General features: G+C 50.4%; 1 protein-coding gene across 5 annotated transcripts in view; it reads right to left on the reverse strand.

Moving 5' to 3' along the window:
- Bcl11b (BAF chromatin remodeling complex subunit BCL11B) overlaps window positions 1-23,012 on the reverse strand; it is a 90,946-nt gene that overhangs the window by 62,432 nt on the left and 5,502 nt on the right. For 2 of the 5 annotated variants that reach the window (XM_028882093.2, XM_028882089.2), the window contains exon 2: window positions 14,713-15,075. The exons of 1 other annotated variant lie outside the window; for it this stretch is intronic. In XM_028882093.2, coding sequence (XP_028737926.1) covers window positions 14,713-15,075 — 363 coding nt within the window. Of the gene's footprint in view, window positions 1-14,712; window positions 15,079-23,012 lie in introns of all 5 variants that reach the window. 2 more of the 5 variants (XM_028882092.2, XM_028882088.2) reach the window with 1 other exon arrangement.

Consider the following 23,012-nt stretch of genomic DNA (forward strand, 5'->3'; position numbering starts at 1 on the left):
ATGCTGGCAGCGCAGTCCTCAATGGAAATATCATCTCTGCTATGGAGTATTCCCATTAGAAATTGTGGGAAATCATAGCACGCCTACTTTGATTTTATTGTAATTTTTTTTTCCCTTGGCCATCTTTGTAACAGGGATGACATGCTGGACCACGGACAGAATTCCTGAAGGAATCCTTCAGAGAACACAGGTCTCGCCTCCCTCCAGGAGCAATGTGTGTATCTACCATTCACTTGTTTTTGAAATCATTTCTCTAAATTTTTTTTTTTTTAATCCGAAAGCCTGCACTTAGCTGTAATTACCCAGGAAGTCCTCTGCCTGGCAGAGGGGACCCAACATGAAAGTGACTTTTTCAGAAGCCCCCAAAACATGGTGAGTGAAAGGCTGAGGTGGGAAGGCCTGCGTGGATCATACTGTATGGAAACAATGACCTTGTCAGTAGGGTCCCCACAAGTTCCCACCCCAGCCCGGGAGAGATTCCTGACTGGTACCTCGGAGAAAGAATGTAGCAAGTACTAGTCAGGAGGCCTCCGGAACTAAACAGACCCAAAATCTGAACAGAAGGAAAGAAAAAAAAAATCGTTGCACCAAATCTGAGAAAATGAAGTCTTGGGACTGCAACGAAGGAACCTTGACTCAGTTCTCAGGGCCCAGAACAGCCTCTGCACCTCCTACGGCTGCCGGCTGCCCTGGGAGAAGCCACCAATAACAAAAAATCCAGACCTTTCTTCTCTAACCCTGCTTGCTATGAGCCCTGAGCAAAGGTAGCCAGGACGCTTTTTCCCCCTCTCCTTCTCTACGTGCATTTTTAATACCCCTTATTCCACACCCTAATTTCTTTGAAGGGGGGGTGGAATCAGTGTCACTAAAAAAACGTCACTCTGTTTTGCAAAATCCAGCAGCTTCCTTGGCAGCAGAAAAGGCTGGCTGGCATTATCCCCTCATTTGACAAAACTACTATTTCTGGGCATGTACTCAAAAACAGGTAGGGAGCAAATGCTGAGAAATAAGGAAGTGGAAACAGCCAACAGCTTTTTCACTACCAAGAACGCCAAGCGTAAACATGATTTATTTAGCTGTGTGTAACACGCCTGTCCTCCACTCAGCTCCAAGCCCACTTGGGTTTAAGGGAAGGGTGGGTAGGAGGAACAGGAAGGGGAAAACTGCAAAGACAAGAGGAAGAGAGGAGGTCATAGCTCCCCGGGGAGGCTCCTGAGCGGTTCCGGTTGGAGTTTGAGGAGAACAAGAATATTCTCCCCCAAAATATATGCACGTGTCAAAAGAAGGCAGCCCTAATCTGCGGGTTAATTAAGTAACTGCCACTAACAAAAGATGCGAGAGCCTGCCCGCACAAACAGAATATGCACGAGCTTTCTAGGCTCTCTGCTGCTCCTAGGTTTTCCACGCACCATTTGGGCTCGATGGAGTCGGGAGATTTTGAGATTCCAGGTTCAGCCTTCAGCCGAGGGGGGGGGGACCTCGATACCTCCCTTGCCCATCCTTCCATGCCCACATGGAGCTCACTCGGGTCTGTATTCAATTACAGAGTACCGCACACCTGGCTGAGAGCCTACACTACGATACAGCCCCCCCCCCCCCCCCCCCCCCGTCTATCTGCAGCCCCCACCCCTCTTCAGCTCAGATGCTGGAACAAGGGCCCTGCCAAGGTCCCCGGAGGGAAGAGGAGAGTGCACACAGGCACCCTGCCCCCGACCTAAGCCCAAGCTGGTACATACTCCAAATACACAGCAAGATCAGTAAGCCCGGAAGCCTTTGAGTCCAGCAAGAGGTTATTATCAAAACTCCAATTCAGGTCTCCCAGCATTTGCAGAGAGAAAAGAAACCAAACTTCTTTGAATACAAAATTACAACAACAACAAAAAGGTAAAATGTTGCCCCCACCCCCTTGCAGGCCACTGGAGGTCTGAATCTCCCTAGTGAAGGTACCATTTCATAGCCGCCAGCTGTGTACTAGATGGGTACAGATGCCAATTTCTGTGAGCTTTGAGAGGAGGAAGAGGAAGGGCAAGGAGAATTTCCTCACCGGGCTGGCCAGAGTTCCTTCTGCACCTGCACTGAGCAAGACTATGCACTTAAAGGCAGCCTGCTGTACCCACTCCAGTCTACATCCCATTCCCCAACACCCACGCTCCTCACCCACCCTCAACTTGCTCCCTACCCTTCCATGGCCAGAAGCTAGTATCAGGATAGGAAAGGACCTTTTCTGGGGCGGGCGTTCAGGTCAAGGGCAACAGTAACATCACTAGGCATTAAGATCACGCATCACATGATGTTCCCCAACAAGGAGGAGCTGGAGGTAGGGGGGTGCTGCAGAGAAGGGCCTCTAATGTGAATGGAGATGGGTGAGGGGCGTTTCCTAGTGGGATGCAGTAAGCCTCTCCCGAAAACCCCCAAAGGCTTCCTCATTGCATTAAAAACAACACCCTATATATACAAGCAGCTGTTGGATTCCGTTCCTTGCAAATTAGCCGCCCCGCCCCCAGGGCCCAAACAATAACAGTCTCGCGGGTACGGTGTCTACGAAACCAGCCATAGCTTTGCTCCAACGCTGGCTTATGCTCCTGCATAGATGGGAACTGGTAAGCAAAAAGATACATCCCCATTCTACAGATACAGGCACCGGCTGAGGGGCTCTAGCTGGCCCTGGGCACTTGGAGGACAGGACAGGCTGTGTGCCAAAGGCTCTATCTAGTCTTCTTCCCCCCCAGCGCCTAAGCCCTGAGGTGGTACCTGACTCTCGAACCGCAACAAATATTTATCAAACGCCTAAGCGGGGTGCAGGTGCCGCCGAAGGAAGAGATGCTGCAGGGAATTAATTCTACAAGAATGTGGAGATTTCTCCAAGCGGCGGAAGTGAAAGTGCTGGGCAGTGGTGCAGTAGCAGGCATCTTCCGCGCACCCCCCACCCCCCACCCCCTTCAGCTACCAACCCCAATGGTTGAGCTGCCACAGGATCCAGCTGACAGAGGGCTCCATTTCCACGCACACCTCCCACACACACTGCTCCTGAACAAAGCCCAAGCACAGCCACCTGTGCCCTGAGGACACAGCCCAGGGCTCAGAGCCACACAGCCAGGCAGCCCTCTGTCGCTCTGGCACCCAGGCAGGGAAGACCTATACACCCTTTCCCCCAAAGGATGGCGGGATGGGGTGGAGGGGGCTGAGTGTCAGGCCCTGGAGGAAAGCCTTCCACTACATGGCCCTAACTAAGCCTTAGCTCAAATCTAGAGAGGAAACAAAAATAACACGTAATTTTTAAAATCACTTTCAAGTCGTCAAAGTAAGAAAAAAACGCAAATGAAAAACCAGCCTTCTTCTTATGTGGCCATTAGTCAACCCCAGGACATTTGTCCCAAAAGCAAACCATGAACAGTGACCCATCCTCTCACACACCTAGCCTCCAAACACACTAAAATGTTCATCTCTTTTGACTGCAGAGTTGGGATACACACACACACACAAACACAGAGAGAGAGAGAGAGAGAGAGAGAGAGAGAGAGAGAGAAACAGACAGAGAGAGAGAGAGAGAGAGAGAGAGAGAGAGAGAGGAAGAGAGAGAGAGACAGAGGGGGGGGAGGGAATATTTCATCTTCATTATTTAAAGGAACCCAGGTACATAAATATTATTCAAACACAGAGCCTGCCTTTTCGTTCCAGTCCATTCTGAGGACAGGGTTGTGATCTTTACCCGTATTTACAGATATCCAAAGGCAGTTTCTATCTTGTTGGAACTGACATAAATGGACGCCTGAGAAACCCAAGAGCAAGTCTGGGCAGAGAGAAACCCTTCCTGTCCAGGACGGGCAGGTTTCCATTCCTGGGAACAACCTGCTGCTCCCCGAAGCTTTTCAACAAATAAATTGACAAGTACCTTCATACGCCACCAGAAAAGCTCCAAGTTCAAATTAGCAAAACCTGTGGGTTTTTTGTTTTGTTTTGTTTTTTTCCTTTTTCTTTTGAAGACCAGCTCTTTCTCAAAATGCCAGGAAGGCGTTGTTGACGCAGGGCCCAGAGAGGTCAGAAGACACGGCCCACCCTGTCAGGCCCAAACCATAAGTGCACATGGACACACATTTTTAAAACCGCCTTGCCTACCGTTCTAAAGCATTTATTCTACCTAGCTCACACCTTTTTCTAAATAATGGAGAACGGAGAGCTGGGCCCAATCCTAGGCTAGACGTCCCAGCTAAGGCAAATGCCTCCTCTTCCTCAGGCAAGCAACGCTCTTTTTTTTATTTCAGGAGTACCAGCTCCAGAAGAATATTTGGCCCGTTTTCTTATGAGTTTATTGGTTGAGCCCGGCATGGTGGGGCACACCTTTGATCCCAGCACAAGAGAGGCAGAAGCGGGGAGGATCTCTGTGAGTTCAAGGCCAGCCTGGTCTACCAAACAAGTTCCAAGACAGCCAGAGCTGTTATTAAAAGAAACCTGTCTCAAAAACAAACAAAAAAAAAGTGGAGGGGGGAGCTTATTGGTTGATTCAGAGATCCACCACTGTTTGTAAGTGCCTCTCGGAGAGCTAACAATGAGGCCAATTTTTAAGACACAGTATGAGTACCGGAATTCTAGCAAGGTGACAATTTGCATACAAATTCTCTCTAGGGGTATGGTTAAAGAAGCGGTGGGTGTTGGGGAGGGGGTTTACTCCACTCCTAATCCCGTGCTTTCTGCCCCCACACAATTGGGAAAAACTTTTGTGCCCGAGTGTTTCAAAGTCACAAGCCCAAGATTCCCCTCTAAATCAGCAGGTCCCAGCTCCGGAACTTTGGGGGAGGCCTGGCTGCCCTGCAGAGACTCAAGTATGCAGGAAGAGTCTCAGACCCCTGCCTTCCGGTCTCACCTGGATCCTTAGGCCAAGGTGAGCTTAAGATCCCTTCTGAGCTATATCAGCAAAGGATAGGGGTCCTTGGGTGGCCCCAGGACCCTGAGCAAAAGTCACACAGGCTGGGATGTCTGCCCCTCGCCGTGGCCTCACTGGCAGCTTCCAGGAGGTTCTGAAATGCAATTCCCCAGACCAGGGGTCGCTCGACTTGGCGCATGCACTCTGGGCAGAGAGGGGGCGAGCGGCGGAGGAGGGGCGTCCCCTGCACAAAGGGCCCCAAAGCCAGCCGCCTCCCCGCCCTTGACCTTGGGTCCCCGCCTCCATCCCTCTCCTGCAGCCCAGGAAAGAAGCTGGCTCCGGGCCAGGAGCGTGCTTACTGGACTGCGGCTGGGCTGGGGGGCCTCCAAGGTGAGGGGGTGGGGGTGGGGTCGGGGGAAAGGAGCACATAAAAGAATGGAATCTGGGGCTTCAGCCCGCTCCGCAGAAATCCGCACTGCAACTCCTGCCCTGCAGGAGCCAGTTCTGGCGGCTGCGACTCGGTGCACAGTCCCCGAAACCCAGAGAAAAAGTTGCATGAGTGGTTGCTCGAAGGACAAATCCACCCCATGAGTGGCCTTTCGGCTGGTCCAGCCCGCCCCCACCCCTTCCTCCAACCCCGGCCGAAGCGGGCGGAGAAGAAAGGAGCACGCCTGCCCCGCGAGGCCAGACGCCGGCAGGGTCAGCTGCGCCTCCGCCCGCTCTGCGCCCCGCGCGGGCAGCTGGTCCATTAAGCCCCCGAATTATGCATGGGCCTGGCTCCCCTCGGCCTCCCGCCCTGGGCGCAATCAACGTACATGGCGGGGAGGGCGGGCAGGAGTGGCCAGAGGAGGACCGGGCGCACCCCAAGGCCCGGGAGCGGTGCGGCGGAGGCCCCCAGCAGACCCGGGCGGGCCTAGGGAGGATTACCCGCAGCCCGAGAGGCTCCAGTGCAGTCACCGAGTTGTGGGTATCCATACCGCACCGTGCACCCGCCCAAAACACTGTGCGGCCGGCATTGGGGAAAAGCCATTGTGTTCTCTCTCCTGCTGGGTGGACTGGTGTCAATGGACCCAAACTTCGGAGTGACCTCCAAGCAGGCAGGGTCTGAGGTGCACATCACGTGGACCAGGCCGGAGGAGTGCAGTCCCAGCCCCCTCTCTCGGGAGCCTAGGAGATGGCCAGGGGCTGGGTGGGGGAGGGGCTGCTGTCCTCTAGAGGCGGGAAAGGAGACGAGTCTTTCAAGTAGCACGGTCCGGGTGCATGGGAAATTGCATTGCCTTGTGCCCAGAGCCTGAGAGGAGGCTCAGTGTCAGAATCGTGAAGATTCTGATGTCCACCCGCCCCCCTCCCAGGTCCCCACCACAGGCCTCAAACACCCTGAAACCTTAGAGACCACCATCACAAACACGGGCCACTTTCCAGACCCCTGCACTGCAATATACAGACCCCGACCCGAAGCGCAGACCTCCTTTGTGACTCCGAGAGACTCTGTTTACGAAAATGACTCTTGCCCATTTTCCCCCAAAGCAAAGGCCAAGTCGGGGAAAATGACATGCCTTTGTTTCCCCTTCCAGCGAATAAAGTCGCCTGGTTTTCAGGGAGAGTTTTACAAGCCAATGATGCCGAGAAGACCGCACTGTTTAGGTCTCTTAATTGGTTAGCTTTGAACTAAGGTGGGGGTGGGGGGCAGGCCCAGCTCAGGAACTTAGTTCTGGTCTAGGACCCCACAACGGTTTTCCAGCCATTTGCTGGAGATGGGAAAGGGTCAAGGGAGGAGCGTCCTATTTGTTTTTAAGGGAGAAGAACCAGACCCTTGCCGTCACCCTAAACAGGACAGACCCTGCCCTCCATCCTCAAGGGCCCATCCCTAACTCCCACCCTCTCCAGAAATCTGGTCTGTCTTGGAAAAGCTGAAAGGAGGCCACTCAGACAGTTCAAGGGTAACCAGGTTTACTCTTGCTGAACGCTAATTGGGATTCATTTGTGCCTTCATTGGGGGCATAAGCCAGGCCTCTGGGGCTGCAGCCATTTTACAGGGTTCTGCATTTAGGGGCTGAATCCTACACCCACGGTTGGCCTGCCCCTTTAAGGCTGTGTCCACCCTGACTACCTGAAAGTCTTGGAAACTGCCCTCTGGCTCCAGCCCATGGGCGACAGCTATGATCACACATCTTTAGGTGTGGCTGTTTGGGCCTGGAGGTTTGCCCTGCCTTGGGAGGCACATCCCAAACACTTGCCTGGAGTCTACACCAGAAGGACCCTCTGAGCCAGGTCCGGGAAGCCACAAACAAATGCTACCCCAGACCTGTGGACTACCAGGAGGTCAGCCTTTCCCTCTCAGCAACCTCATCCCCTGCACCCACCCACCCCAAATCAATGTTGTTGTTGTTGTTGTTGTTTATTTTCAACAGCCAGTTCTTCAGGAACACTTGTCTCCCAAGCCCCATATGTAAGAGTCAAGTCTGGGTGGCTGGGTAGGAGGAGCTTAGATGGGAAACTGAGGAGTTCACCTAAATACCTCTTCTCACATTTTAGCTTAGAAGACAGGGAACCAGAGAGGGAAGGGGGCCAGGTTCAAGGTCACACAGCAAGAACATAGCTTCCAGGTCTCAGATCCCTGCCTGATTCTTCCTGGACCCAGGAAGCCGCCTGCTGGTTACCATCCTCCAGTTAGGACAGCACAGCCCATAGTGGGGGCATAACCACAGCCATGCACAGAACAGGTGCGGGCACCGTCCTCCCGGCCCCACTTCTGCTCAGAACGGCCCCCAGTAGACAGCAGCAACCAGTGCCCAGCTAGGAGCAGAAAGCCACAGCAAAAACCCACTGGGTCCCACAGGAGGGGAGGACCCAGGGAAGACTGCTTCCGGGACACAGGGCAAGAGCCAGGTTCCAGTGAACCACCCACAAACGTAGGCACTCCCCTGCCTATGACTCAGTTGTCTCTCTTACAAAATGAAAGCAGCAGCTGATTTACAGCGTGCAGAGGGTGGAGACAGCAGATGGAACCAAGAATCAAATATGACCACATCTCTGCTTGTTTCCCTTCCGTAAAGTGGGGCTTAAGTTAACACCTACCGAATACGGTTGTAAGATGATTAAACGGAGGGTCCATCTTTACAAGGCCCTTGGAAATAGTGGCACATAGCACGCACTAAACTGCAATAAGCGTGGATTAAATTAAAATCCAACAATGAGAACCGCAACCTCCAGTGAAAAGATAACCCCAGGGGAACAGGAGTGAAGGCCAGGCTGTCTTCTTTGCATAGACATGGACACACATCTCCCTAGCTTTGCATGAGACTAACAACACCATCAACAAACCCTATCCTAGACACACACACACACACACACACACACACACACACACACACACACTAAAAAACTCAAGTCAACTGCTAACCACTGTCAAACAAAAAAACAATAACAGACTGAATGTGGCTAAATTCTCCCTCCGAGCCAAGTTTCTTTCTTCCCTCTCCTCCTTCCTCAAGCTGCTGCTGCAAGAATGGACCAATATGCCATCTAGCAAACAGAGACACACACCTAATGGGTAGTACAAGGAGGGGGATGCCCTTCTAGCACAACCAATTTTTTTTTTTTAATCCAGTAAAATTTTGGACTACAGCTCAGAACTAGGGTGGTGACTGTCATTGGTACCGCTCTGGTCTGTACAGCTCGGGAGCCTCTGCTTCCTGCCAGGTAGAAACTCACCCCAGTTGTGGGTGAAGTGGGACCCTCTGGGAGAGATAGCTGGCCCCAAGCCTCAGGGCTGGGCAGCGATGGCTAGCAAAATGCCACCTGTCCTGACTCAGGATCATGAGAGCTAACTTCAGAGAAGCCACCAAGTCTGTGGTGACATTGCCAGCTCTTCCATGTCACCTCTGAGGCCAGCCTTCCTCTGAGTGGCCCTGTAACAACAGCTCCTGGTCTAAGGGCTGAGTGTACAGTCACACAACATCAAGTAATATTTACAATAGACCGTCCGTCCTGGAAAGAAACAAACCATCCAGCACTGGCTGAGACTCCCAGAAGCGAACAGCTAGTACTTGTTCAAACCCACAATTCCACAAAATAAAACAAATGATTTGTATTTGTGGGTTACAAACAACTGCAACACCGAATATAAAGTAAAACAAGTAAGTCTCAGTGGAAAAGAAAAAAATCTAACCCAGGCCCACGGACATTCACATCTTATAGCTTTCTCAGCGGCCACCTGCGCCTTTCCAAAGCCTTCACACACAAGGGTCAAGTTTTGGGGGCCTGAGGATTCCTGGCTGCATCCAGGAATTTTGAAACCATGGGTTTCAAAAATCATGCCAGATGGGGTACAGAGGTGTTTGCCTGCTACCCCCGGATCTGCCAAGCAACTGACAGAATTCCTCTCCCTAAAAGCCTGTGCAAGCTGGCCAGGCCAACCAAGTCTGGCTCCCCTTTGCTATGTGACCATGGGCAAGTTCCTTAACTTCTCCAAGAACCTTCCAAACCGGAATTCAATATAGGATTAGAAATATTTATTTGGAGGTTTAAAATTTAAGTGGGACATCCCAAGAAACCCACCCAGTACGGGAAGAGAAGGGCCCAGTGAAACCTCTATCTGGACCTCCCGGCAGACCATCCTGAGCCCTGATGTCCAAGTCCGCCAGCCAGTGTTCACCCAGGGCTGTGGTTCCTCAGACAGAACACGGGCCTGTTCCTCACTGCAGACGGAACTAATAATTAGTTGTCGTGATTCAATAATAAAAAGAGATAATCCATACCACAATATGCATGGATTTAACTAATCTTAATTTTGAGGGAAAATAGCAACTCCAAATAGATGAAATGCAAGTGTTTTGAGGTACCCTGCAAGCGGGGTTATCTCCAGCTCCCAGCACAAGCCTCTTATTTACTTTCTCCTCTCACATCCAGGCTAATGTTGCGGTTTTTCACATTGAATTGTCTACATAGCCTGCAGCGAATATTCTCAGAGCAGCATGGAAATCGTGGGGCTCTCCAGGACCCCTTTCCTCCAGCCGTGGGTTTCTGAAGCCATAAACCAAACCCCGTCTGTACAAGGGCTCTCCAGGCTCATCCTGCGCCCAGCTCAGGTTTCCAAAGAAGACACAGGTAGCAAGCACAGACACCATTGTGGTAACCAGCTGTCACCTCCAAGCTAGGGACCTGCCACCTCCCATCACTACTATCCTATATCCTGTATTTCAGACAACTGACATTTGGGGCTTGGGGGTGTTAGGGCTCAAACCTGGGGCAAATGGCTGAGATGTCTATTAATTCTCCCAGCACCCTCAGTCCCTACCTGTTACAGGGTCCTCTGCCTATCCCGCCCTCCACCCTAAACTATTCCTGCCCAGGGACTGGGCTGGGCTTCCCCTTCCCCAGTTTCTCTGGCCTCTATATACTCAGCCATTTGGGCTACACCAGTCTCTCGGCCCAAGCGCCCGTCTCGGTCAGCGGGGTCTCTCTTGCTCTCTTTCCTCCTCTCTAAACATGCCCCAGCCCGGTCTGGCCATGCGCACTCTGGACTTCCACAGATGTCACTGTCTCTGTCTGTGTTCTCCCTTGTACCTAAAATAAAAAATCTCTACCCCTTAGGAAGAGTCATGTCCTCCTTTTCTTTCTTTCTTTTTTTTTCATTCAGGGAAAAAAAAAAAAAAGAAAGGCCGACAGCAGATTCCTCTCCATCGGGCCCCCTTTTGAGTGTGGACAGGGTGATAACGTGAAGAGCCAGATTTCCTTTGGAGGCCATCTGAGGAGAACAGAGAGGACCAGATCCAAGATTAAGACCGAGAAAGCAGGTTCCCCATCACTGCTAAGCCGGGTCCACTCTTTCCTCTGCTGGGCTGTCTACTTCTGACTTGATCTCCGCTCTGTGGTATATCCTAGGCCACATTTTCATTGAGTCTCCTTCACGACACTAAAAAGTGGGTGCAGGAAGAAACTGAGGCTGGAAAAGCAGAGTGATTCACCCTCAGGCCAGCTGGAGTAAAGGTGTTTGGGTTCAGTCCGGGGGACATCAAGGTCCCCATGCCCTTCCCAGGCGAGGCGCTGCGACAGATATCACAACGTGACGTTAGCGTGATAAAAGAGAGAGGGGTGGACATCTCACCCCTGCCATTGTTTCTGGTGTGTGAGTCTCAGAACCCTGTGGAAGCTTCCACAGCTCTCTCACTGAGCCTTTCCTAAAACACCCAAAAGTGTGTGTGGCTAGGGAGCAGAGTGCCATGATGGAAAATCCTCAGGCGTGTGTGGGGGGGGCACATATGTGCATTGGACATGTGTGTGATACTTGTGACCTCACACACACACACAGGCTTGAGCCATCATTAGCTGCATGTGCAGATAAGGAAACTGAGTCTGCGAAGGGCTGGGAGCAGGGTGACCTCACATCCTGCCTTTCCTACACAGCTTCAGACCCCAAACAACTGAACCCCATCCTCTCCACCCCTCCCTAGACAAACCCTCAGCAAATCCTGTGTCTCCTCATCCCCCACCCAGGTCAGCCTGGATGCAAGCACCTAGTGCCTGTGCAGAGAGTCAGTCCCTGCTAGAGGCAGGAAGAGGCCACAGGAAGGCATCACTAGCCGCACCCAGGACCTCCATGGGTGGATATTACCATAGGTACCCCTGCACTCTTGACTCTGACCTCCAGCCAAAGGCTTTACTTCTATCCAATCACCACTGTCCCTGAGCAGGCCTTGATACCAGCAGCCAGGGACTTCCTCTGCCACAGGAGGTGAGCATCGAGGAGGACCCAGATCAACAAGCCAACATCAAGGACAGGGCTGCTATCTCCTCACACATTCCCTTTGAGGGACACTTTCTCAAGAGGAAGAGCATAGGTGTTCAGTTAATGAATGAATGAGTGAGCTTTACAAATTCCTCTCTGTACCTTCCTAATCCTCTATCATTTAAAACAACAAAAAGATCACAAACCACTTAGAGCTATCTCCAGAATGACATTGCCAAAGGAAGGTTTGGGACAGAATCCATCCACACCTTGGTTGGATGACTGGTCAAATCCCAACTCAGTTCTCACCCTGGGGACACAGTTAAGGACAGGAAGAATCTCAACACCTCCATCCATCTCTGGGGCCCTGTTCCTAGAAGTTTCTGGTAAAGAACCAAGAGGAGGCTGCAGGCTGTAGGCTCCAGAACCTGCCACTCTCACAACCACCCCACCATGGACTCAGCCACCCTGACCAGCCAGAAGCAGAGTCCCAAGAATCAACAGCCACCTGCTCACCAACTACTGGCAGGGACCAGCAAGGCCAATGAAGACAGCACAGGACATGGAGCGGCTGGGAAGAGCCCCTGAAGTCACAGCCAGGAGGCAGGAGCAGGGGGCCACTGAGGCCAGTGTGCCAGGGGCCTGGACAGCAGCTGTAAGGATTTCCGGGAGCCTGGGTAGGGAAGAGTCCGTGATTCCTGGCTCCCCTCTTAAAATATAAAGACTCAATTATCTTTGAGCAGCTTGCTTTACACATGAATTGACACATTTATTTTACAATAAATAACTGAAAGTTATCTGTGTTTCCTTTACTGTTAATCTACACAGAGAAATAATAAACAGGCCTTGTCTACCAGGCTGCAAGGACTGCAGAGTCCTCAGAATTCAATTAAGCTAAAATAATTAATGCTCTCACCATATTAAATTACTTTATACATTTGAGCCACTGATGTTTTATTCTTTAATCTTTCCTTTCTATTAAATGGAGAAAAAAAGAAAGAAAAGAAAAAAAGTTGGTACCCAAGTAGGGAGGGGCCAGGAGACCCTGGGGTGGAAAGGAAGGGTAGGGTGGGGGGGGTCATAGAAATGAAATGGCCAGTTGTGGCTGACACAGCATGCAGAGTGCTTTACGCCTTTGATGAGAATAACATTTTAAATACTTTCAACAAACATATCTCTTTAGACCTCTAAGGGCTTAGTCTACATATCTCTTCCAGAATGAAGAAATCCATTCCCCACCTTCCTCCTCTTACCCTGCCACTGAACAGAAAGAAGGGCTGAGGATATCTCCCGTCACACATAAAATAAAAATACTGTGGGTCATTAACAGTATTATGGGGGGTAGGGAGCAGGGTGTGGAAGGGGGAGCTGGAGGATAAGGACGAAGCGGCTGGGAGATTAACCGCCTTTTGAAAAATCACATTTAGTTGCTTTCTTAAGGCAAACTTCCCCACGGTGATCCACAGGCTCTCATTGGAAAAGACTTTTCAACACAAAATGAGGATTTGGAGGCTGGGCTCAGCAGATGAAGGTAAATAGGGACCAGCCACCCCTCAAGGCTACACCAGGTCCCCCCCCCCAACATACTTTTGAAATCTATCCCAAGTGATTTGTCTGACAACACAGACAAGGGCCCAGACACCCTTCATGCCTTAATGGTGGGGTGTCAAGCTGGCCATATTTTTATGCCTGGTTATGTTGGCATTGTTTTCATACCTGATTCCCACTAGGGTACCCACCAGAAAGCAAAGTCAAGGTCAAACTCATCCACAGGTTCCCCCCACTGCCCAGCCTGTGTTTGCAGATGTTTGCAGACTGTCTAGTGACTCCTAGTGTACAGATAGATAAACTGGGGCCCAAAGGTATGCGGTTGCCATGTGGTGGAGGTGGGCCCGCGGTGACAATGACCGCCTCTGATGGGAGGTCCTGGCCTATGCTTAGTGTCACCTCCTAAGAACATGAAGTGCCCCGGTGTCCTTAGGGGCATGACCCAAACACCACAAGGACTGTGTTTACATTTCCCCATCTGGCTACCTACTTGCATGATGCAAAGCCAGAGGAAAACCCTGAGAGAGCGCTCTACCGCCAAAGCGCTGGTGGAGCCCATTCTTTCTCCATTCTTATAGCAGGCCTGCTAGGATGATTCACGCCCTATCGACAAAAGAGGAAATTGAGGTTCAAACTCATGAAGCGGCTAGCCCAAATTCAGAAAGCGGGACTTGAACCCTCATCCACACAAACTCTAAAGCCTGTCTTGCAGTCTCTTTGGGGGAACAAAGTAGAGCAAGGCTCCCACATTCCCTAGAAGCGAAAGCTTTGGCGTGCACACTACCCAGAGGCTCCCTGGGAGACTGTAGCATGCCACAGTATGGCCAGGAAGGAAAGGTGTACAGCAAAGTCACCACTGAAGGACGCAGGTGGTACTCGGGGCAGGGGCTCCACACTTGTTCTTCAGGTCGGCAGAACAGCTTATCTAGGTAGAACCAAACTGCATGCCACAAAACAATGCCTATTCTCCCCTTAGGGCATCAGAGCTCAGACAGGTTCCCACAACCTGAGGGTCAGGCAAAATGGGAAGTGGGCTCATGGATCAGATGGCCTACCCCCCCTTTTCACAGCTGGGGAAACTGAGTCCCCAGAGAGGGGGGAAGACAAATGCCACACGTAAGTGCCTAGCAGGTACTGCCACATTCAGAATCTTCTGAGTACTTCTAACCATCGACACAAGGGAGCTCTCCTGAGCTCCATCTTAGAGATGAGGAAAACACTGTATCCAGGTTGGGAATAACAGAGTCGAAACCAAGCCTGGCTCCAAAGCCAGGGACTGAACCAAGATCACCAACCAAGAGAGGGCCAAGCCAACCTCCAGATTCCATCTTGCATTCCAGGTCACTTCTGGATTAAGCACAAGATAGAGTTCCCTCACCAAAAGCAAGGTACCCAACATGCAGCCGTCAGGCCTCCCTCAGCTGTCTTCCCCAGCGGGTCACAGCCCCAGATAATGACCCAGAGACCATCTTGAAAGGCCCTGGACCTCCCCAACGATCAATGCTCCAAGGTCAGGGGGTGGGACCAGCAGGGGAGGTAGTTTCAGCAGCCACCAGGTGAGCAAATGTCATACCTGCAATGTTCTCCTGCTTGGGACAGATGCCTTTCGTGGGTGACAGTAGGTGGTCATCTTCATCAGGGGTGACCTGGATCCCGATCTCCACTGGCTCAGACACTCTCCTGAGCTCAGAGCGAGAGGAGGGTGGAGGACTGCCCTTGTCCAGGCCCTTGTCGTAGCAGGCGCCCAGGCCCCCACACTGTTTCTTCTTGTGCTCTATAAAAACCAGGATGTCCCCCAGCGGGAAGTTCATCTGACACTGGCCACAGGTGAGTAGGTCAGGGTCGGGGCCACCCACCATCAGCCCCAGGCTGCTAGGCTCCTCTATCTCCAGACCCTCATCTTCCTCGAGGATGGCAGCCTCCACATGGTCAGCCTCTGCTGGAGACAGAAAGGAGACAGGGGAGGGGCAGAGAAGACAGAGATGGGCTTAGGTGATCACAGGCACCGGCTCCCTCCACCCCTCCCCACTAAGAAGCAGGCCCCTTTCCTGCCAGTTTCTGTGGCTCCCCCCAAAACCTCCCAGAATTGGAGTTCACCCTCCCATCCCATCATAGCCCTGGGGTCATCACAGCAGCCCTGACTCTTGGCTCCCTTAGAGCACACCTTGCCAATTTCTCCCACCACGCCAGTGTGCACAAGCACACCACACACACCCCAGCTGCCGGCAGCATCGGCTGGAGGCGAGGCTCTCACACTTCAGGGCATCTGAACATCACTCAGAGGGCTTCTCACTCCAGATCAATGACTCGAAAAGCCAAACGTCGGCATTCTGTAAGCTGTCCCAGTTTATTCCAGGGGGGCGACAAGGCTGAGACGCGAGGCCGTAGCGCCGCCGCGCCCCCAACCCCTCGCTCCGTCTGGAGCCGTGTCCTCTCCCCACCAGCTCTCATTCATGTTCTTAGCCTCCCCATTCATGAGCTTCCTACTCGCATTCTTCTACCTGAGTCCTGGCCAGGCACCAAACTGGAAAACAGAAACCCAGAAACCCAGACAGGCGTTGGAAAGCCAGTCCTGCCCAGAGGGGGGAGAAAAAAAAAAGCACAAGTACTCAGGGAGAAGAGTCAGATTCCAGAACACAGAAGAAAAGCAAACTGACGAGAGAGTCGGCTTCCCCTACACACCGGGCTCCTGCTCAGACCTCCATACCCTCAGAAAATCCTCAGTGCTCATCAGCTCACCCCGTCCTTTTTTTAAAGGTCGGTTTTCTTTTCATTCCAAGAAAGAAAGAAAAAAAGAAAAAAAAAAAGTCTCTTCAGACTCCAAAATCATTTCTGGGCAGATCTCAAACCACACTTTCAATGGGGTGGATGTTTTTACATTTCTTTTAGCAGTCAGGACACTTCCTTTTGTTGTTTTCGTTATTATTTTGGAAGGGGCACGGGACCTAAACATTCTGAAGCTAATAAACGCTTCAAGAATCAGCCACTCCCTCAAGGGATCCTTGGAAAGCTCAGCAGCGAAGTGGCATAATAAATCAAAGGCAGTGGACGAGGAGGTTCCGTGTTCCCCCCGGGGTCTGGGCAACGCTGGCTGGAATTCTTCCGTGACAGCTGGGCAGAAGACACAAGTGACCAGGTCTTCATAGGATCTGGGAACAGCCACGGGTCTGACACCAAGGAGGAAGGTTAAATTTTAAGCTATACAGCAATTAGGAAAGGGTAATGATTGGCACAGAGGAGCCGGAGGGGTGAAAAGGAGGAAGACACATTCCGTGGCAGTGAGGTTATTAATGGGCCAGAGCCAGAGTGGAAAACTGAAGGGAAATAGTCTGTGGCATCTCCAATACTACATGTAAGTCGCTGTTCCATGTTTTCTGAGTATACGCTTGCTCGGGGCCTGTGTGAGTCCATGTGCAAAACTGAAGGCAGCATCAGAGGCTGGTGACATAGAATGTGTCCCTGGAGCCACACAGGGAGAGGAGCAGGTACCGTCAATGGAAATCACACCTTGAGTTTCTGCCCATGGTCACTGGGAGGCACGTAGGGCCCTCTGTAAATTAAATGTAGATAAGCACCCGAAAACCGAAAACGTGGCAGTTCAGAAACACCCCACCGATATGTAAATCCTAAATCTGTTGTCTGCAGATTGTTAACAATAACAAACAAACAGAAAAAAAAAAAAAAGACAGGTAAAGGGACAATCCTCACCACACCGCGAAGTAACCATTAATTATACTTGAAAAAGAAATCGGAGTTTACTTAAAAGGGAGCTTGAAGACAATGCGACGTAATTAATTTACCGATTTATCTTATGAAAAGCTGCCGTGCCATGGTTAAAATGTAATCACAACCTTCAAGCTAAAGTTTCGAGGGAGAGACTGGATTCCTGTAAATCGTTTGTCGGGACGTAAAAGGTAATTATTCGGTGCCTCCTTTCCTTTAATAATCTAACATTGAGCAATACTGTTTATATTGAAAAGCTTGTACCTTTAATTACCAATTACATATACATAATTTCAGAGCCAAAAGAGAGGGCTGTGCAAACAGTCCTTTAGAAATATAAGGATGTATTGTGCCCCATTTGCAGAAAGGGAACACTAATAAATGGGAGGAGGGTGTCAAAATATTATTTGGCCCCAAAAAAAGGGGAATGAGATGAAAAGCAAAAGAAAAAAAGGAGGCAAAATAAAATTGAGAATTCAGACTCAGCAGGTGAGGTGCTATGCCTGGGGTGGTTTTTCAATGCCCACCTTGAGCCGGCCCCACAACACACCTGGTCCTTACAGCCTTCGATAAAAACAATAAACCCACATCCTCAACCCAAAGTCACTCCCCACAGCAAAGGGCTCCATTTCACCTTTTAATTGAGTCTACCATCGATAAAATAATAATAACAGCATTATTATTATTATTATTATTATTATTATTATCATCATTATTATTATTATTAACATTTTCAGCCATGCCCACCCACCTGGAAAATTCTCTAAAGTTTGAGTTATGTCCTCTCTGCTAGGAGAGGTTTCAGGCCACAAAATTTCAAAATGATTCTCTAACTCCAAAGAAACGCAGACTAATATAAAAATTAGTAAATATCATATATGCCTGTTCATAGTATCCCTCTCGCTCCACACCTTCCTTGACCAAGACTCCAAACGTGCATCGGTTTTTTTTGTTTTTTTTTTTTTTTTTTGCAATATCTGGTTGTGTCTGTCCATCTGTCTGTCTTCCCAGTTTTCCCAGGCAGCAAGCCCTGTGAGCCCCAGCAATGGGGTGTGAAGGTCTCCAACACTGCTTACTAAGCTGTAGTTCTGAGTTCTGTGTCTCCTCCTCACAGACTGTCAACCTGGAGAGCCCTACAGGACAGGCTCAACTCAGAACTTAGGAACTAGCTTTAAGACGGGGCGGGGGGGGGCGCGGCAACCCACTGCCACTACTAAAGGAGTTGGGAGGAAAAGGAACCAGGAAAAAAAAAATAAAAGCTATCTCCCCTCCCACTTCCAACGCTGAAAGTAAAACTCCTGACGGTGACAGCATGCTCACCCTGTCAATGCCAAGGAGCGGGGTTCCCCCTCCCCACCCCCAGGCTGTGTGAACTGAACTCTGAACTCTGGTCTGTTGCTAGTGATTCTCTGTTGAGAAAGATGGCAAGATTGCCCCCCAGCACTCAGGCAGCAGAGTCCCACTGAACCCCAACTTCAGTGGGTGGACCAGGCAGCTGACTGAGCCTGAGAGCTCAGGCAGAACCTCTCAGAGACACCCCCAAAGGCTGTGTGGTTTCATTTCCGTTGGCAAGCGGATATGGGCTGGGCATGTAGTGTGTGTGTGTGTGTGTGTGTGTGTGTGTGTGTGTGTGTGTGTGTGTGTGTGTGTGTGTGTGTGTACGCGCCCCTTCTAAGAACTGTATCAATAACGGAAGCAAGAAAAGGGGAAAGAGCCTCTTGGCCAAGTCCTGAGAAGAGGGGGGCTGGCCCTCTGGGGAGCCTCCTCGGCAGCCCTGTACTGAAAACGTACGTCTGGCCCAGACACTGGCGTATCCCAGATCTGCACGGCCTGGGAGGACCCAGCCTATGCTTCCATAGGCAGAGTCCCGCTTGCCACACAGAGAAGATGAAAAGCAGCCATTCCAACCCCAGACTCAACAAACCAGCCCCTCCCTCAGCCTCATCCCACAAACTCAGGCCTTAACAAGCAAGGCACAGGTAAAGCGTTCCTCTGAAAAGATATGTGCTTCCCTGAAAAGCTCCAAGTGTCAGGCAGCCTGCAAAATATTACTGCTCTCAATACACCATGAGCTGAGCCGAGTAAGAACAGCAGTTGCTAAAATGTTTGACTCATTAGAGAGGGAAAATGAATGGATGGATGCAGCCAGCAACTTGCTTGAATGTAAGATACCACGGGGTTGGAGAGAGTTCTGAAATATTAAATCTAAAGCACGTGAACAAATATATATTTACAGAGAGAGAGAGAGAGAGAGAGAGAGAGAGAGAGAGAGAGAGAGAGAGAGTAGAGATTTTCTTTTACAACAAAACCACATTTTATTTACAAGGCTGGGCCTTCTCCCAGCTGGTAAACGCATTTAGAGGCAATGAAATCAGGCTTCACAAATAATAATGAGCATCATTGTTAAGTGGAAGGGGAAACCCTTGATCCTAAGGCAAACTTCCCATGTCTCAGCTCCACTGGGAAGGAATTTGGGACAGAAGACAGAAATAGAGAGGAGCTGTTCACACGAGCCCAGCCAAGCAGCCATCATACCTCCAGCGGGGCTCAGAAGGCCTTACCTGGCCTGAGAGTCCCCTAAGTGCACACAGATCCTAGGGCCCTGCCCATCCTGGTCCATCAACAAGCGCCCTCCACCCGCCCCCTCAGAGAATTCCAGCCAAGAGATCAGCTACCTGCTGTCCCTAGGCCATGGGGTGTGTACACTACTACACACACACACACACACACACACACACACACACACACACTGCTGCAGACACAACCACATAGGCTCCTGTTCCCCTTTGCTTCTGTTCGACTCCAAATCTCTATCCTTAATGGCTAAGCCACAGTAAGTACCGTGTCGACAAGGTAGGTGGAGACAGTAAGGAAGGATGGGGGAGAGGGGGCAGGCTGTTAAAACAGTATGCCGCCAACGTCACAGCCGCCATCACAATGCATATGTATGTTTACAAGAAATGTTCGGCATCCACCGAGCTCTGCCTCCTCTAACTGGAGACTTTATGCCTGCTTCCCAGGAAGCCAGAGCCAGCTAGCCTGTGCTTACCAACAGCCGGCAAAGGGCTCTTCTCATAGTCTTCCGGTGGACACTCGGGAGAGGCCGAGACACCAAGAGACACCGCCACAGTAACACCACCTACACTCGCGCCCCACAGAGCACAACACTTTCTGAGCTCCCATCAATTTTTAATTTATTGGATCAGAGGGAAAATAACAACCAGAAGGGAGGGGAGGAGGGGGCCGGGTGGGAGGAAGCAGGAATCAATTCTTGGGGGAGAAAATGATCTATGACTGGATGACGCAAGGCGCGACCAGAGGCTTTATGAAGTTCTCCAACTGAGGGAATAATGAAGTGCCCAGTAAGGAAGAGATGGAGGAGAAGAGTGGAGCGTGCATGGGGTGGGATGCCTATGCTGGGTCACGAAGGGCTAGGTCCCCAACAGGGATCTGGCAGGTCCCAACTACCAGGGTCCAAAGCAGGAATTCCACACTCTATTCCACTCCCTCTGCCCTGACCACTCTCCCTGGGTGGGTTTAGAAGTCCAGCAGGTCCCAGGTGTCATTTCCCCACATCTCCCCTAAGACTCTCTAAGAGGCTCCGTCCCCAGAAGGACAGGGCCGTAGCACACAGCAGCTTTATGCCAGCCCTAGCACGCAACTCAAATTGAAATTTGAAATTTTCACCTTTTCTTTTCTTTCTCCTTTTCTTTTTCTTTTTCTTCTTCTCCTTTTTTTTTTTTTTTTTTTTTTTTTTTTTTTTTTTTGTTGTTGTTGTTGCTGGGTTTTTTTTGTTTTGTTTTGTTTTGTTTTTTGAGACAGGGTTTCACAGAGTACCCCTGGCTATCCTGGAACTAGCTCTGGAGACCAGGCTGGCCTCGAGCTCAGAGATCCACCTGCCTCTGCCTCCCGTGTTAGGATTAAACGCATGCGCCACCGTGCCTGACCTGAAATTTTCACCATTCCTGACAAGTGGGATAAAGACAGAGAAATCCATCGGCACAGAACAGGAGAGTGGAGTGGGATTTTCTTCCCGGGAAACTGACCAGGATTAGGGATGATATGACCACCGAGGGACGTGATGGAGCTTAGTCAGTATCCCAGGAAGGTAGGGAGTTTCTGACCCATGAAGACGTCTTGGCTGCAGGAGGATCCTCACTTATACAGCCTTGGTTGACAGGCTCTAGGGAGGGAAATCACATGATGAGGGCAGGGGACCCCATCTCCACAGACTGTCCTCTAATAGCCTGGCCTGGGGGAAAGGTGAGTGGATTAAGATCAACCTCTAAACATCTCCTAAAGAGCTCCACAGGCTTAGTCCTAGCCCCTTGCTCCTGCTGCACACGGCTCTCCAGAACCCCAAAAACAGAGTTCAGGAGGCTGGACCCCTCAAAACTAAGAACAGACTAAGGAAGGAATAAGGAAATTTATACTCAGACATTCTCATACCCAAAAGTTAAAGTGAAAAGCTAAGACCATGACAAATGCGGATGAATTGACATATGCTTTAATAAATAAAAGAGCTGCCTTTAAAAAAAGAGGAAGAAAAAAATCTATCCACAACAGAACACCTTCTAAACATATTTGTCCAAGAAACTGCAAGGGCCTTCAATCTTCAGAGTCACTATGGGGCCAGCAATGATCTGATCTAAGAGTGTTCTCTGCGGCCAAATGAGGGCATTTCTTTTGTTTAATGTTTGGGTTTTCAAAGACATGGTGGAGGTGGGGGAGGATGTCCATGGGTACAACGCACATCAGGCTGTCTCTAGGGAGATCCAGATCCTCAGAGGCTACAAGAAACCCACAAGGACAGCAGTTTCTTCCCGTGTCTCCTCTCCAAGGTAGAAATTTAAACATGGCTCCGACCCCATCGTCTTTGGTTTATAGCAGCAATGCCTCCCTCTGAGGCACTTGTTAATCGCAGTCACATTGGCACTCAGCTTTCTTGAGTCTCTCGGCATGCTCTTCTAGAAGGCCCCTTAGAGTGGTTCACAAATGCATTTGTATTTTAGCAGTTCCGTGGAACAAGGTCGTAAAAAGTTATAGCAAAACAGAGGATTTTTTTTTACTCTCTTTTTACTTTGAAGTTACTTAATTTTGTGTGGTCTGGCATTTCATTGCAGTAAATAGCTTGAGCCGGCTAATTCCACACCCAAGCAAATTATCAGCTGCCACAGAGAAAGAGAGGGGAAAAAAAAAGAATGAAATTCTGGAATTTCAGCAGCTACACAAAAGACTTGCATATGTCAAAACGGCAGCAAGAGTCCCCGGAACACGGCACTGCTCACCATCTAGTGTCGTTCCATCAGTAAACAAGAGATCGCTGTGCCTACCTCTCACCAGCTCCTCAGGAGCACACAAGATGTATGTGCCCCTGACATCCTGCCCCCAGCAATTTTTAGGCACATCCTGGGAAAGCTAAGCACTCAAGGGAGGCAGTCCACAAACCAGAGAGACACGGGGAACAGAATATGCAGATCTCACAGGCCAGTATTTAGCTCCCGAGTACGGGAAAGCAGATTTATGAGGTGGGAGCGCAGAGCACTCAAGACCCCCCAGGCAGGATCTTATGAGTCAACTGAGTGCCGAGATAGGACAAAGCCACCATCGGAACAGCTGTATGACACAGGACCACATCCCCAGCATTCCTCCCGACTAAGCAGAAAACAAGTGTGTTACAGCTAAGGAAATCTTCATGGATGCTCAGCCGGCATCAGTACCTTGACCATTCGGTGCAGGGTACAGCCCCCCCAAAAGAGTTTATGTTCACCTAGCCTCCCCAGATGTGACATCAGCATTAACCTGGGGACAAAATTCTTGGAGAGTTTTAGCTAAAGAGAAGGCCCAAGCAGGCAGCCAGAGAGGCCTGCCTTCATGAAAGAGAGATTTTCACAGGAAAACATCCAGCCGCCATTTGTACACACACACACACACACACACACACACACACACACACACACACACCATATATATGTATTTTATTCCCCCCACAAATTGAATGTCTGTGTTGGTGTGTAGTCACAGCTCGGGAAGGCCCCCAAATTCCAAGGCAAATGATTGGGAGTTCCTATGAACTAAATTTGAAAAAAAAAAAAAAAATTTAAAAAAAAAAAACAAAAAAACAGTTCTCTGCGGGCCAAAAGCCACTGC

This window comes from Peromyscus leucopus, chromosome 14, assembly GCF_004664715.2.
Source record: "Peromyscus leucopus breed LL Stock chromosome 14, UCI_PerLeu_2.1, whole genome shotgun sequence".
Classification (NCBI taxonomy): Eukaryota; Metazoa; Chordata; class Mammalia; order Rodentia; family Cricetidae; genus Peromyscus; species Peromyscus leucopus.